A 14728-nucleotide genomic window follows, 5' to 3' on the forward strand; every position below is an offset into this window, starting at 1 on the left:
CTTGCTGAATGAACACTTGCTTTAACAACCATGGAGGCTGAACCAGACCTGTGTATTGATGCTGCCCTTCACCAGAGGTGCTATTCCAAACTCCCTGCTGCCTGTGCCACTGCTCACCTCAAGCATAAAGTCACGGGTGAAGCTGTTTACAACCCTGTACACAACAGTGGTGGTTTCCCATCAGTGCTAACTCTGCAACTCCAAAGACTGGTGTGACAACTGGACCGTGCATCTTGTCCTGGGAGGAGGCAGAGTTGATCACCCCCCACACTGCTATGGAGTTTTCAACCCTTTGAAATTCATTCAGCAGCTGTAGGATACACTGTAAGATACAAAAGAGTATTGGAAAGCTGCCCAAGAGCCCAGAACCTACCTTAGGGACCAACGGGAGTGAGTACTCCTTAAGTGGTTTGTACTAAGCAAATGGATTGCTTCATCTTGAGCCGACCCTGAGCTACAAGAAGTTTCAACAGAACCCTAGAAGATTAATCAAGAAAGCAAATAGAGACAGCTCGTGGCATTCACCAAAAGCACAGCTGGAACAGACCATTCTCTTACTGGCCATTACTATCTCATAGAACAACAACTCAGAAAAGATTACTCTGAAAACAGAATGAGGCCAAGCCTAATGCACAAGTGTGTATAAAAACAAACACCTAGTCATACTGCCACCAAAGATATACCAGACACCCTCTCTCCTTGACCAAAGTGAACACTATTTCTCCAAAACAGTTTAATCTTGTGTCTCTCTCCTTACTGTTTTTCAGAACAGTTTTCTCAACAGCATCTAAGCTACAGTGAGCCCCCTCCTCCATTTGGTCTCTCACAAACACCAATGCTCAAATCCTATAATCAGTTTTAACACACTTTTTTTAAAATTATTTTTTATTAGGTATTTTCTTCATTTACATTTCAAATGCTATCCCAAAAGACCCCCCATACCCTCACACACACACACACACACACTCCCACTTCTTGGTCCTGGCATTCCCCTGTACTGAGGCATATAAAGTTTGCAAGACCTAGGGGCCTCTCTTCCCAATGATGGCCGACTAGGCCATCTTCTGCTACATATGCAGCTAGAGACATGAGCTCCTGGGGTACTGGTTAGTTCGTATTGTTATTCCACCTATAGGGTTGCAGATCCCTTTAGCTCCTGGGTGTTTTCTCTAGCTCCTCCATTGGGGGCCCTGTGTTCCATCCTATAGCTGACTGTGAGCATCCACTTTTAACACACTCTTAATAGACACTGGCACGCACGGCAAAGAGTGGTTATAGTAAAGCTTGGTTTTAGCTACAGGTGGGCTCTCTGGTAAGTTCTCCCAGTAACAGGTAGCAAGAAGCCTTCTCATCTCTGGAAGTCATTTCCAACTCAACGAAAGAGAGGCAAAGAATTATTTTAACACCAGGGACCTGTTTTAACACCAAACTCCAACTTTACCCACAGCCATGTTCGTGAACAACCTTTTTTGTTTGTGTGTAATATGCTTCCTTTTGGACAGAATGCCCTGGAAAAGGTGCCTGTGCCTGGGAAAGTGGAGCTCGTCTGGCTCATTTCTGTACATCTGTGGTGTGGTATACATGGTACTGACATGTTCTTTTAAAACTAACGCCTCAGACTAGCAGATGTGAAGCCTCAGAAAGATAAAGCCTCCATAGGGGTGAGGGACTCGTTCTTCCCAAAATTTCTTAAGAAATTTTCTCTCCAAAAGAAATTTTCGCCTTTCTTCTCCACCTTCACAGTGTTCACTGTTAATGTGTTTCAAACGCGAATCTCTGGGCATGGCGGTGCACACTTGGAATCCCCGCACTTAGGAGGCAGAGGCTGGCAGATCTCTGTGAGTTCCAGGCCAGCCTGGGCTACATAGTAAGTTCTAGGCCAGACATAACTACATAGCACGGGGGGCTGGTGAGATGGCTCAGTGGGTAAGAGCACCCGTCCGCTCTTCTGAAGGTCCAGAGTTCAAATCCCAGCAACCAGGCTCACAACCATCCATAATGAGATCTGGTGCCCTCTTCTGGAGTGTCTGAAGACAGCTACAGTGTACTTACATATAATAAATAAATAAATCTTTAAAAAAAAAATAACTACATAGCACGACTGTCTCCAAAATACAAAAATAAAAATTAAAAACAAAAAACTTTTTTTTTCTATTTTAGCAAAGAATCTTGTCGCAGAGTAGAGAAGATTATTCATCCTATTCTAGAGTAGCATTTATTCAGGTTTGCTTACACCTTAAATGAAATTTACTGCTTATTCAAAGACATTCTGGCCAGTATTAGCTTCATCGTTCACAAGGGGAAACGATTTACATTCCAGAAGCAAAGATTAGACTCAAGTGGACATGGGCACCTAGACCCTGCAAGAAAATAGACCAGATGAATTGATGAATTCAGACTGCGAGCAAGAAACAGTTCAGAGGAATGAAGATTACAATACCATGGATGTCAAGGAGGCCTGGGAAAGAACATTCCAGACCAAAACCACTCGCTTCACACACAATACTGGATGGTCTGGTTAGAGACCTGGGAAGTTCCCAGGGATTTGATTTGCTCACATTAAAGGCAAACGTGATGAAATGAATACTTAATGTAACAGGATAATTTCTTTACGCAACTTGCTAAGGCTGAGCTCGCAGCCTTAAAGAGAGGATGGAAATCATTTCCTTGGTGAGCGGGGGGTGTAGTGTAGATTTCTATCACTGAACGGTTGGGGGGTTGCCCCCCGCCCAGCCCAGCGACAGGCCTTGAGAAGGTCAATGGGCCGCCCGGACTGAACCTCAGAGGCCAGCGCTGACGTCCAGCCACGGCCCAACAGGCCACTGTCACGCCGCACTTTAGACCCACGGAGCTCATCCCACAATTCAGAGGGCCTCAGGCAACCCGAAGGCCAGTCGCCGGCCTCCGGGACTCCGCTGCGGCTCCCCAGGGCGCCTACCAGGAACAAAGGGGATACCGGGGCCAAGCGCAGAACGCTCGATGGCACCTGCAGCCCTAAGGGAGACCGGGGCGCTCCACTCGCGGCTCCCGCTAGCGCACTGCAGGAGCGCAAACGCACAGGGCGGCCGACCGGGACCTGGGGGCCCCCCGATCCTGCGCGCAGCCCGCAGCCGGGCCTTTACCTGCACGTCACTCAGCTCCACGCGCAGATACAGCTCGCGGTGTCGCTGAGCCCAGTAGACGTGCGGCGTCAGCACTTGAGTCTCCATGGCCCACGCAGTCCGGGGGAGCGGGGAGGCTCGGCTTGCTGCGCCTCGTTACCTCGGCCTGTGAGCCGCTGGAGCTAGCCGAACGCAGGCCGCAGACCCGCACGCTCCGCAGCCCGCAGCCCGGCTGTCTCGAGATAACCCACGCTCGCGGCCCGCGCTTGCGCAGTGAGGATGGGGGTGGTAGGGCGGGGCGAACCCAGCGAGGGAGAGAGCGGGGCGGGACGTGGGGAGGCTAGCGGCTGCGCCACGTGATCAGCGGCGGCGTGGCCTTGGGATCAGAGGCTTTTGAGCTCCGTGCTTACCCCCTATCGCGCTTCAGAGAGGTCCTTGCACAAGAACGTGAAAGTGAGAGGCTCTAATCTACAAAGAAAGGGCGGATCAGCGGCGTAGAAAGAGGCTTGTGTGCAAGGATCCCTTCCAAGTTTTTATGTATGATCGCAGCGATGAGTGAGAGCCCACTTCCTCCCTGGCCTTCAAAGCCACACACAGAAAGACAGATGAGCTGTTCAAGACATACACTGGTGTTGCTTTTTTTTCTTCCTTCCTTCCTTCCTTTCTTCTTTCTGTCTGTCTTACTATGTAGCTCTAGGTGACCTGAAACTCACTAGGTAGACCAGATCCAGGGACCTGTGGTCTGCTTCTGCCTCCCTTGTGATTTAAAGGTGTGCAACACCTCGCCTGGCCTCAGGCTTCCTGTTTTAAGAGAGATAGTTTCCTTTCACTGCCCAACAAACAGAACAGCCCATTCGTTATAGCTATCTACATGAACTAATAAGCAAACAAACAAACAAATCCGTTCCTTGGCATCCCTAGCTCCGTCCCGAGCATTTGAGGACCTGTGTGCTGCAGACAGGCACTCTACTATAACCTCAGCTCCTTGTAGTGTTATCTAAGTTTTTCTGTAAAGAAGCACAGCTATTATGGGCCCATTTCCAGGGAAATCAATAAGGAGACAGAGACAGAGAGATAGAGATTAGTAAAAGGACTAGAGGACCATAGCCTAGTCGGTAGTGGGTTTGATCCCCAATAGCACATAAATCAGGAATAGTGGTGAACACTTGTAATCTCAGCACTTGAGATGTTCAGAAGTGCAAAGTCATCCTTAGTTACATACTGAGTTCAAGGCCAACCTGAACAAACAAAGGAAAGGGAAATAAAGGAGAGTTTATCATCCAGGCTAGCTAAAAAGTACAAGGTGGTGGGGTAGGGTGAGGGAGATTAGAAGGCAAGGCCAGGGGCAGGGGGGATGGGAATAAAGCTTTTATGATGATGTCAGTCAAATGAAAAAGAAACCACACTGTCCTCTCTAGAGACTGCCCCCCTCCTAGCCCTGTTTGGCTCAGGGCCATGTCTCCCTTCTCAGAGATCAGTCGTTACTACTGCAGAAAGCTTTCATTTGGTCCTTGACACTGATAAAGGCTATTGCCAGGATGTAGGCCTAGTTTCTGCTGTTGGCGAGAGATCCTACTTGGCTTTGATGTTCACCTTTTTACAGACTCTTCTGATGCTTAAAGGACTTTTAGAGGAGGAGCTGGTGTAAATGGGATGTAGATTATTTGGTAGAGCACTTGTCCAGCATTCACAAAGCCTTAGGTTGGATTCCCAGAACCACCAGGCCACATATACCAGTGGTCTACGTATGTAATCCTAGCACTTGGAAGATGGAGGCTAGAGGATCAAGCGCTCAAGGTCACCTGGCCTGGGATGCATGAAGCCATGTATGAAGCAAAAAAGAGAGGGTGAAGGGAGTTGCTGAAGTCAGCAATTTGGATCCTCACCTATGCACAAAACATCTAACCAGTTATCTATAACCAAAACCAAGTTTGTCTGTCTAAGCCACAAAGGGAGAAACACTGACTGGATAAACCCAGGCATCTAGTGGGCAACAATCAGATCGTATACCTATAACCTCCTAAGTATGCCAGAAAGGTCAATACTGCTCCCAACCTTTACCAGAAAGATTAGCTCATCAGTTACAGTTTAAAGAAAATCACACAGTTGTCCCCACCTGAGTTGACACCATCCTTCCATACCTGCCTTACATGTGGGCTGTGGCCTTTTCCCCATATTTCCTCCTTCCCATCTGATAACTCTAGTTCTCTTAGCTGTTTATATGATTGCCAAACACAGACACTTGGCAAATATTTGTGCGTAAATAGTGCATCAAGAATGGGCGTAAAACACAGTGTAAAAGTCATGCATTCGTTTGCACGGCCTAAGACATTGCTTTAAGTATATACATGAGAACAATCAGTGTGGGGAGAGGGGGAAACTGAGTGCCTGGTGGACTAGGGTGAGAGAAGACATTTCACCATATACCTTTTTATCCTTAAAGCTAGTGTGTGTGCATGCGTGTACATAGTCACATAGCATGTGCACGGGGGACCATATGTGTGTCTGTGGGTATATGTGAATGTGTTCATGCATGTGTTTGGAAGCTAGAGATTAATATAGGTGTCTTCCTCAGCCACTTTTTGAAACAGGATTTCTCACTGAATCTGGAGCTCATTGACTTGACTGTGCTGGCTGGTGAAGACACCCCAGTGATCTGCCTAGATCCATTGTCTCAGAACCAGGTTTAAAAATAGGTACCACTGCACCTAGCTTTTGCAGGTACCAGAACTCAGGTGTCCGCACTTACACAGCACACTTTAAAACTAAGCCATCTCTCAGGCCTCCTCAGTGGCTTGTTTTGTTTTTTGTTTTTTGTTTTTTGTTTTTTGTTTTTTGTTTTTTGTTTTTTAAGAATATGACAGAGCCGGGCATGGTGGCACACGCCTTTAATCCCAGCACTTGGGAGGCAGAGGCAGGTGGATTTCTGAGTTCGAGGCCAGCCTGGTCTACAGAGTGAGTTCTAGGACAGCCAGGGCTACACAGAAAAACCCTGTCTCGAAAAACAAAACAAAAACAAACAAAACAAAAAAACAAAAAAAAGATAACAAAATTGCCTATTCAAAACGTAACTGTGAGAAGAAAATCAGGAGAAACCCTATATTTTGTTATTGTAGCTTGGTGTATGACATGCCCCTAGCCTAGCACACTGTTTCCTGCGATCACCAGCCTTAGTGTGTGTGTTACCTACTCATGATCACTCGACCCACTAGAGTAAAAGCCTGGATTGCCTGCTCTGCCACCTTAAAAACATCTAACATGATGTCTTTCAGAAAGGAGATGCTTAAAACATACTCGTTAAAGATTACTGGCAGAGAAAAAGAAAAAAAAATGTCAATGGTAGGACCCAATGCTAGAAACATTTTGGTGAAATTGGCATACCCATGCTTAATGTAACCATAGGTAATCTAAATGTGCAGTCATTTTGCAAAGCAGCATTGCAATATATAACAAGGAAAACAACATTTGTGTTACACAGGCTAGTTGTAATTTTAATTTTTTCAAACGCCTATTTTTAATGATGGTACTTAATCACTTTAACCTCACTTATAGCCCATCACCCACCAGTGATAGTGGAAAACAAAGGATATGAGGGAATTGGACCTGTTTAGAAAGGTTCTTTGAAGCAACTCCTGTCTGTGTTGTCTGGAAATCTGCAGTTCAGTTCACAGGTTAGCAGCGGCAGCTTGATCCTCGCAAACACTTCACAAATGCACAGCAGTCCAGGTCGGTAGAGTCAGGATAGCAAACAGGAATCAACAGCGGTGGCACTACCTAGCAGAGACAGCCAGGCCTTGGCATGAGTCAGCAGGAGGGAGCTGGAGGGACACCAGGAAAAGTTCTCAGCTGTGTCTCTCTTAGGGAAGTGCATCTGTCTCAATGGACATCACTCTCTGCCATTCAGCCCAAATTGATGGAAGTGGCAAGAAACTGCAGCACACCACCAGACGTTGTTTGGCACATTTCTCTATGTGGAGTCCCAACAAATGCAGCTCAACTACGAAATGTAAGGTGGACCAATACACGAGTGTCCTTAGCAAAGAATCCTCCATCACGTGTCCTTTCATGTGATTGCTTTAACAGAACATCCTCTCTCCTGTGTCTGCTTCAGCAAAATATTCCTTCACGAATCTGCCTTAGCCATTCACCTATGTCCACTTAAGTTAAACATTCCTTCATGTGTTCACCCCAGCAAAACACCATTCAGCCAACTTTCCAAAGAACCCTTAAGTTCCTACTTCACCTAGTGATTTACCTTTCGTGGATTTTAGTCTACGAAAATAGTTCCAAAGAAGAAAGATGTACTAAATACCACACAGGGTTTAAAAAAAAAAAAACACGAACCAATCCAGTTGTTGTATTACTACCCATAGTTAGGGAAAGTAGCAAATACAAAACTAGGTACTTGTTAAAAAAATTTTTAATGCTATTAACATTGTACAGATGCAAGATACTAAGAAGTAAGTTTCCAGCTTATGTAAGTTGACACACAAAACCAGCCAGTACAGATGCCAAATCCTCCTTTCAACAATTCAACTTCGAGTGTGAGACAAAATATCTGGAAGGGCAAAACAGCCCAAGAATAAACACATTGTCCCACTAAGAACAGACTCAGAGAAGCCAAGCCATCCCCAGACAAGGCACTCTGGAGGAGGCTCTGAGAGAAACATGCTTGGGTCTGAAATGGGTTGGGGGGCAACCCTGCTTCTAGAGCCAGCTTCTCAGGGGGCTTAAAACAGCAGGTGACAATTTACCAATATAATGTACATGACACTGGATTTACCTATGACTGAGCAAAATTATGCTTTTTGTTCCTACATGAGAGTCACAAAAGTCCATGTTGAGTTGAACTACATAAAAACTAAGAAAATTACATACACGTAGCTTGAAAATGCTTCTCTGCCCACATGTAAAATGCACATACAACACAAAAGGCCAATGGCAGACTAGCAAGATTATTGATATGTCTTTTAGTTATGTCTGGAAGTTCTGTTTAGACTTCAAATTTGGGAGACTGGTGCTTGTTGTTGGAGAGATTGCCCACAGGCTTTTGTACGCCTCTCGGGTTCCCCAGGTATGATCTTCCTTTGGTTTGAGTCAAGTTCTGCACCTAGGACAAGATCAGTACAGTGTATGTGTGTTCATGTGACTGCATATGCAACATGTGTTTAGTACGCATGTGGAAGTCACAGGTAGACATTGAGGGTCTTCCTCAATCGCTGTCCACCTAATCAATTATTTTATTAATTTTAAGACAGGGGCTCACAGTGGACCGAAAGACTGCCCAGCTCAGCTAGCCTGTCAGGAGAGGGGCCCAAGGAATCATCCTATTTCTTCCTCCTCAATGCTGGAACAACAAAAGGTGTGCTGCCAAAACTTGGCTTTTTTATGTAGGTGCTTGGAATCAAACTCAGGTCACCAGGCTTGTATGGCAACCACTTTACCAACTGATTTAACTAACTCCCTAGCTCCTGAAATCATTACACCTTGTTGGTTAATTTTGGGAGTTCCATCTAAAAACTGCCATTAAGTGGCCTTCTGCCTCACTCCCGTTCTTTGGGAAGCAAAGAAGTAAGTATAGAGGCTCATATAATATATATGATATATATTTTGTATATAAAATATATATGCCGGGCATGGTGGCGCACGCCTTTAATCCCAGCACTTGGGAGGCAGAGGCAGGCGGATTTCTGAGTTCAAGGACAGCCTGGTCTACAAAGTGAATTCCAGGACAGCCAGGGCTATACAGAGAAACCCTGTCTCGAAAAACCAAAAAAATTAATTAATTAATTAATTAATTAAAATTTTAAAAAATATATACACATATATGAGAATGTCTATAGAATGTACACACATGCCTATGCACGGGATCTAAGCGTCTTGTCCAAGGAGGATGGTTCAGGCCCCGGCCTGCTCTGTGCTCTCCGCCTCTGTGTCACTCACATCACTCTCATTAATAAATCAGATGACACATGGAACCCCTGCTGTGCAGGGCATTTCTAATCATCATTTCACTCAGTGATGTCCATCTGAGCTGTGCTACTCTTCTCAGCTTACAGTGAGGGAGGTGACGTTGAGAAGGGGCTGCCATTCCTGTTAGCTGGGAGAAGATCTGGATGTGAGGCCAGGTCTACCTCATTGCTGGAGTTTAGTTCTTTAAACCTGGTCACTGGTAGAGGCCCAGTCCGAGTCTGGACTATAGACCCATTACCTCCAACAGGAACTGCCTCCAGGATGTAGCCTAGACCATTCAGACCTCAGTATAGAAAGGTCTCACCTTCCACACCTTCCACTCACAATCTCCCTCAAGATAGCAGTTTGCTTCAGTCTGCATGTGGGCGGACCTGTACTAGCCCTGATAAGCTAGCTTTTTTTTCCCCATTAATTAATTTATTCATTAAATTTAGATCCCTCTAAGTCCCCTCCCCCACATTGTGCTATCTTTAAAGAAAATTGATTTGTTTTTATTTTATATGTAAGGCTTTATCTATATCTATGTATATTCACTATATGAGTTCCTGGTGCCCAAGAGCTTTAAGAGTTCTTTTAAAATTTTTATTTGTGCCAGGTGTGGTGGCACACACCTTTAATCCCAGCACTCAGGAGGCAGAGGCAGGCGGATTTCTGAGTCCGAGGCCAGCCTAGTCTACAGAGTGAGTTCCAGGACAGCCAGAGCTATACAGAGAAACCCTGTCTCAAAAAAAAAAACCAAAAAAAAAAAAAAAATTTTTTTTATTTGCTGCTCATTGGTATTTTGCCTGAACACAAGTCTGTGTGAGGGGTCAGAAGTCCTGGAACTGAAGTTACAGACAAGTGTGATTTGCTATGTGGGTGCTGGGGATTGAGCCTGGGTCCTCTTCAATAGGACCCAGTGTTCTTAACCACTAAGCCATCTCCCCAGCCCTGGATCAAGTGGGGTTATTTTTGTTTTGTTTTGTTTTGGTTTGGTTTGGTTTGGTTTGGTTTTGGTTTTTCGAGACAGGGTTTCTCTTTGTAGCCCCGGCTGTCCTGGAACTCACTCTGTAGACCAGGCTGGCCTCGAACTCAGAAATCCACCTGCCTTTACCTCCCAAGTGCTGGGATTAAAGGTATGTGCCACCACGCCCAGCGAATCAAGTGTTCTTAACTGCTAAGCCACCTCTCCAAGCCCCATTACCTGTTGTGCTGTCTTAGTCACACTTCACAGCCTAGGTAACTTGTCTTTTCCTGTTCAGTGCCAAAACTACAGAGCAGCATAGAACCAGCTAAGCTTTATCAATAACATATAACAAGACTTGGCAAGGCCTGACTTGCTTGGCCAGTAGAGATGTAATGAGACACTTAGGTTCAGCCTCTTACTCACTTGTTCACATAAAGTGGGCACAAAGGAATTGGGCGGGCTTCTCAGGGTTTGCTGGTGGTGGTGGTGGTAGTGGTTTGGTTTAGTTTGTTTTTTTGTTTTTTTTTTTTTGAGACAGTTGTCCCTGTGTAGCCCTGTTTGACCTGAAGATCACTTTGTAGACCAGGCTGGCCTCAAACTCACCTAGATATCTCAGTCTTTACCTCCAGAGTGCTGGGGTTAAAAGTGTGCCCCACCATGCCTGGTGCTTCTCAGGAATCTTGACAGGCACACTGAAAAAGACTGAAACAAAACAAAAGGGAGACATGAACTGTAGTGAAAGACTCTGAAAGGAGCCCCTCCCTCAGGCCTCCGGACAATAGTGGACACCCAAGAACTCACGAGAGACCAAGCTTGATGAAAACCACATGAGGCTTTATTCGGAGAAAGCCAGAGCTCTGGGGACGACTCATATCCCACGCAGGGGTAGAGGAGTCGACCATGAGGGGAAAGGGGTCCAAGTTTTTATAGGCCCTCAGGGGGGAAAGGAGAAGGAGGGGGTAGGGGATTTCCAGATCTAAACAATGTCTATTCTCAAAAAAAAAAAAAAAAAAAAAAAAAGGGTATGGGAGGGGTACAAGGAAAGAGTCTGGTACAGGTGTAGTAACTCCGGATTGGCCCAGGCTGTAGTTGCTGGGGAGATTTTCTGACTCTTTCTCAGCAACCAATATCACAAACACCTGGCAGTGAGGTGCAGCAGTGGGCACACACCTGGGTTCAAGGAACGGTCAAAACATTGGCAGACACAAGGGTTCTAGGAGTGGCCAGAGCATTGTGCACCTCTATTTTTCTAAATCAGTGAAGCTAGTTCTGCTAACAATGAAATCTATCTTGCCAATTTCAGGGCTTCTGTGACCTTTTACATTCTGTCAGGATCTTTCAGTGGGACATGCACCGATGAGGAGTGAGCTATGGGACACCCACCCCTGAGATGGGAGTTACTGGACACCTACCCCTGAAGAGACAATTCTCGATTTTGCTAAGCAGCTTTTATGTTCTTGGCAAGGGGGAAAGAAAACCACATAGGTTATAGGAAGCTGCAGGGAGAGATGTTGCATGAAATATTAGAGAAGTATCTTTCTAGCAGTTTCTCAGGGAAGACAGCTTGGAACTCCGTACAAACCTACACTCTCCACTAAGGCCACTCTCAGCTCTGGCTAGGACCTCTGCTCCGTGGCTGTACGGACATAGGTGGTGTTGCCAAGATGCGGTGTTATAGACACTGCCCTACAGCTTCACCAGAATTTGAGGGCTGTTTAGAAGCCTTGGTGCTGGGGGATTGAGTCCAGGGCTTTAGATGTGCCAAGCACATCTGTGAGGGGGAAGAGGAGGAGCTAGAGACGTGGCCACACTCTGTAGCAAGCCTTGTCTGGTCTAGAACGCACTATATAAGCTGGGCTGGCCTCCATCTCACTGGATAGCTTAGGCTAACCTCAAGCTCATGGCAGTTCTCTTATCTAGTTTCCCAAACAGGGAACTACAGGTGCAAGGCACCACACCCTGCTGCTAAGCACCTGGCCTACCGCTAAGCTACAGTCCTAGCCAGGGGAGGGTTTGTTTGTTCATCTTAACCACGGTGAGGAGAGAGAAAAGAACTCTGAAAACGTACAAATCAGAGTCTCTGTCTCTGTCTCTCTCTCTGTCTCTGTCTCTCTCTGTCTCTCTGTCTCTGTCTCTGTCTCTGTCTCTCTCTGTCTCTGTCTCTGTCTCTCTCTCTCTGTTGTCCAGACTGGTCCTGAACTCAGACAGAATCCTCCTGTCTCAACTTCCTGAGTACTGGGATTTCCAGCCTGTACCGCCAGGCCTTTCTTCTAATTCATTATGAGGACGCAAACTGCACAAAAATCAGATGTTTCCTTTCCCCTCGCTCTTTGTGGGCCCAGATTTGAGAATAGTGTCAGCAAATGATAGAGAATCCATGAGCCCAAAGGAAATTCAAGATAGCACACTGTATTTTGATAATGGAGTAGGTGTGTGTATTTAGAGTCTTAAAACGTGCTCTCAGATCAGAGACGTCATATGGGATACTTAGAGAAAACCACTGTCCTTTTTCTCTTTTAAAAGATTTTATTTATTTTACATCTATGAGAGTACTGTCTGTCCTCAGACATACTAGAAGACAGCATCGGATCCATTACAGATGGTTGTGAGCCACCATGTGGTTGCTGGGAATTGAACTCGGGACTTCTGGAAGGTGCTCCTAACCACCGAGCCAGCCCTCCAGCCCCTACTCTCCTTTCTTTTAGGGAGCTCAACATCAAAAAGAAAAAAGAAAAAATTAGAGGGAAGGCTCCTTTAACCTCCCAGTGGGTCAGTACACACTGCAGTAGGACACGGTGCCTGTGGATCCTCTCTTAATGCCATTACAATAATCCCACTGATACTGAAAGACCCACAACGTGAGGACTCCCTCACATTCTGACTCAGGAGAGGCGACACCCCAAAATCACCCACAAGAAACGATCTTGCTGCAACTGCAAGAGGATTTTTATTCGAGAGCGTTCTCGGGCCCATGGTCATACACCACGCAGGGGTAGAGGACCATGGCGCCCCGAGTAGCTGAGTAAGGGGGTATTTAAAGGAAGAAACCACAATTCATGGAGGTGGGGAGGGTGTTGTTGGAAAATACCAAAAATACCAGTTAAGAGTCACAAGGAAGTATAAAGTCACAAGTGTCAGGTTATCTCTCAAGGCAGTTTCTAAGAGCCCCTAACAATCTAAGAGCCCCTAAAGATAGCACATTTGCATTGCAGGTTCCAGTAATGGTCAGGGTGCCATTCTTTGAATTGAACCCAGGAAGCTGGTAGGTGGAGGAATGTCGCTATCTGTTTTATGACCAGTACCTGGAACACTAAGCCACAAAGGCTACACTCCCAAGCCTGGGTCCAAAAGCCTCGAATTTTGTTTTTACTTTGCTATACTTTTTTAATACTTCTTCAATACACAGCTCCCAAAGACAGTAACAGGAACCGGGGAGGCATAGCTCCTCCACCAGTCTGGTCTCTGCCTACTTTCCCAGCTACCTTTACACTTCTTTCCCCCTCTTTCCCTCAGCTAACGTACAGTGTGGATTAGGAAATAAATGATGGGTCAAGGGACCTGCCTCTCGGTGTAGCAACCACCTCCAGGCCTTATTTCTCCATCTTTCATGTCTCAGTGCCACAGGCATTGTTCGCTTTCATCACTACTGAACGCCATGTTGTTATATCCATTTACAGAGAGAAGACCCCAACCCAACAAAGAATGGGTGGTCTACTAAAGATCTTTAACACTAAAGTTCTGGAGGCTAGAGAGTTCAGAGGTTAAGAGCGCTGGCTGCTGCTCCAGAGGTCCAAAGTTTAATTCCCAGCAACCACATGGTGGCTCACAGTCATCTATAATGGGATCTGATGCCCTCTTCTGGCATGCAGGTGTACATGCTGATAGAGCACTCATATACATAAAATAAATAATCAATTAGTTAAAAAGAAAAAAGAAAAAGAAAGAAAAGAAAAGAAAAGAAAAATTTCTGTATCCAAATTCACGTTTGTTTTTTCTGTCATAAATGTAATGCTGAGGTCTCCAAAGCCATAGTTGGCCTCTGTCATCTCAAAAAGGCAGGAATTTTGGCTTTCTGCTTTAACGCAGGGATGTGTGTGTGTGTGTGTGTGTGTGTGTGTGTGTGTGAGAGAGAGAGAGAGACAGAGAGACAGAGAGAGGGAGACAGAGAGACAGAGACAGACAGAGATTGGATATAGAGGTTGGATAAGCGCCTGCTGGACCTGGCTTGCTCTTTCAGAAATCTTGTAGGCCTAGGTGCCTGTACCTGCTGAGCCATCCCACCGGCCAGTGAACATGAAGTTTATTTACTTTGAGTAGCTAACAGAGGTGGGGTAAATGTTGCTTTCTCTTCGAACCTTGTATGTTTTCCCTCCTGTCAGGAAGTCCACGTGCGGCACCTCCTCCTGCCGCTCGGTGGCGCTGTGGGGCCCGCTCGCGCACAGAAGCGAGAGTCATCCTTTCTTGGTCCGGCCGCTAGCCTTCCTCGGTCGGAGGGCGGGGCTCGAGGAACCGGAAGTGCCGAGGCCTCCGGTGCTGTCTTCGCCTCCGCCGCTTTTAAGTCCCTTCGTCCGCTGCCTGGGGGCCGCGGGGGCCGCCGCCGAGGAAGCTGCTGTGGCCCCGACGGGAGCGGAGGCGGCGCGGCATGAAGCGGCGTAGGCCCGCTCCATAGCGCATCCGGACGGTCCGGGCGGGCCCGGGGGGAAGGTGC

At 46.4% G+C, this 14728-nt stretch overlaps 2 protein-coding genes across 4 annotated transcripts in view; one reads left to right on the plus strand and one right to left on the minus strand.

Moving 5' to 3' along the window:
• Positions 1-3420, minus strand: part of Hacd3 (3-hydroxyacyl-CoA dehydratase 3) — a 35629-nt gene extending 32209 nt beyond the window's left edge. The window contains exon 1 of the mRNA XM_021172797.3: positions 3123-3420. Coding sequence (XP_021028456.1) covers positions 3123-3209 — 87 coding nt within the window. The 5' untranslated portion in view covers positions 3210-3420. The remainder of the gene's footprint in view (positions 1-3122) is intronic.
• An 11100-nt stretch (positions 3421-14520) lies between these two features.
• The window catches only part of Dpp8 (dipeptidyl peptidase 8), a 52339-nt gene continuing 52131 nt past the window's right edge, over positions 14521-14728 (plus strand). For all 3 annotated transcript variants that reach the window (XM_021173428.3, XM_029481360.2, XM_029481361.2), the window contains exon 1: positions 14521-14724. The gene's annotated coding sequence lies outside the window, so the exon portion shown is untranslated. The remainder of the gene's footprint in view (positions 14725-14728) is intronic.

This window comes from Mus caroli, unplaced genomic scaffold, assembly GCF_978045245.1.
Source record: "Mus caroli unplaced genomic scaffold, Mus_caroli_1 scaffold_11, whole genome shotgun sequence".
In the NCBI taxonomy this organism is placed as follows: Eukaryota; Metazoa; Chordata; class Mammalia; order Rodentia; family Muridae; genus Mus; species Mus caroli.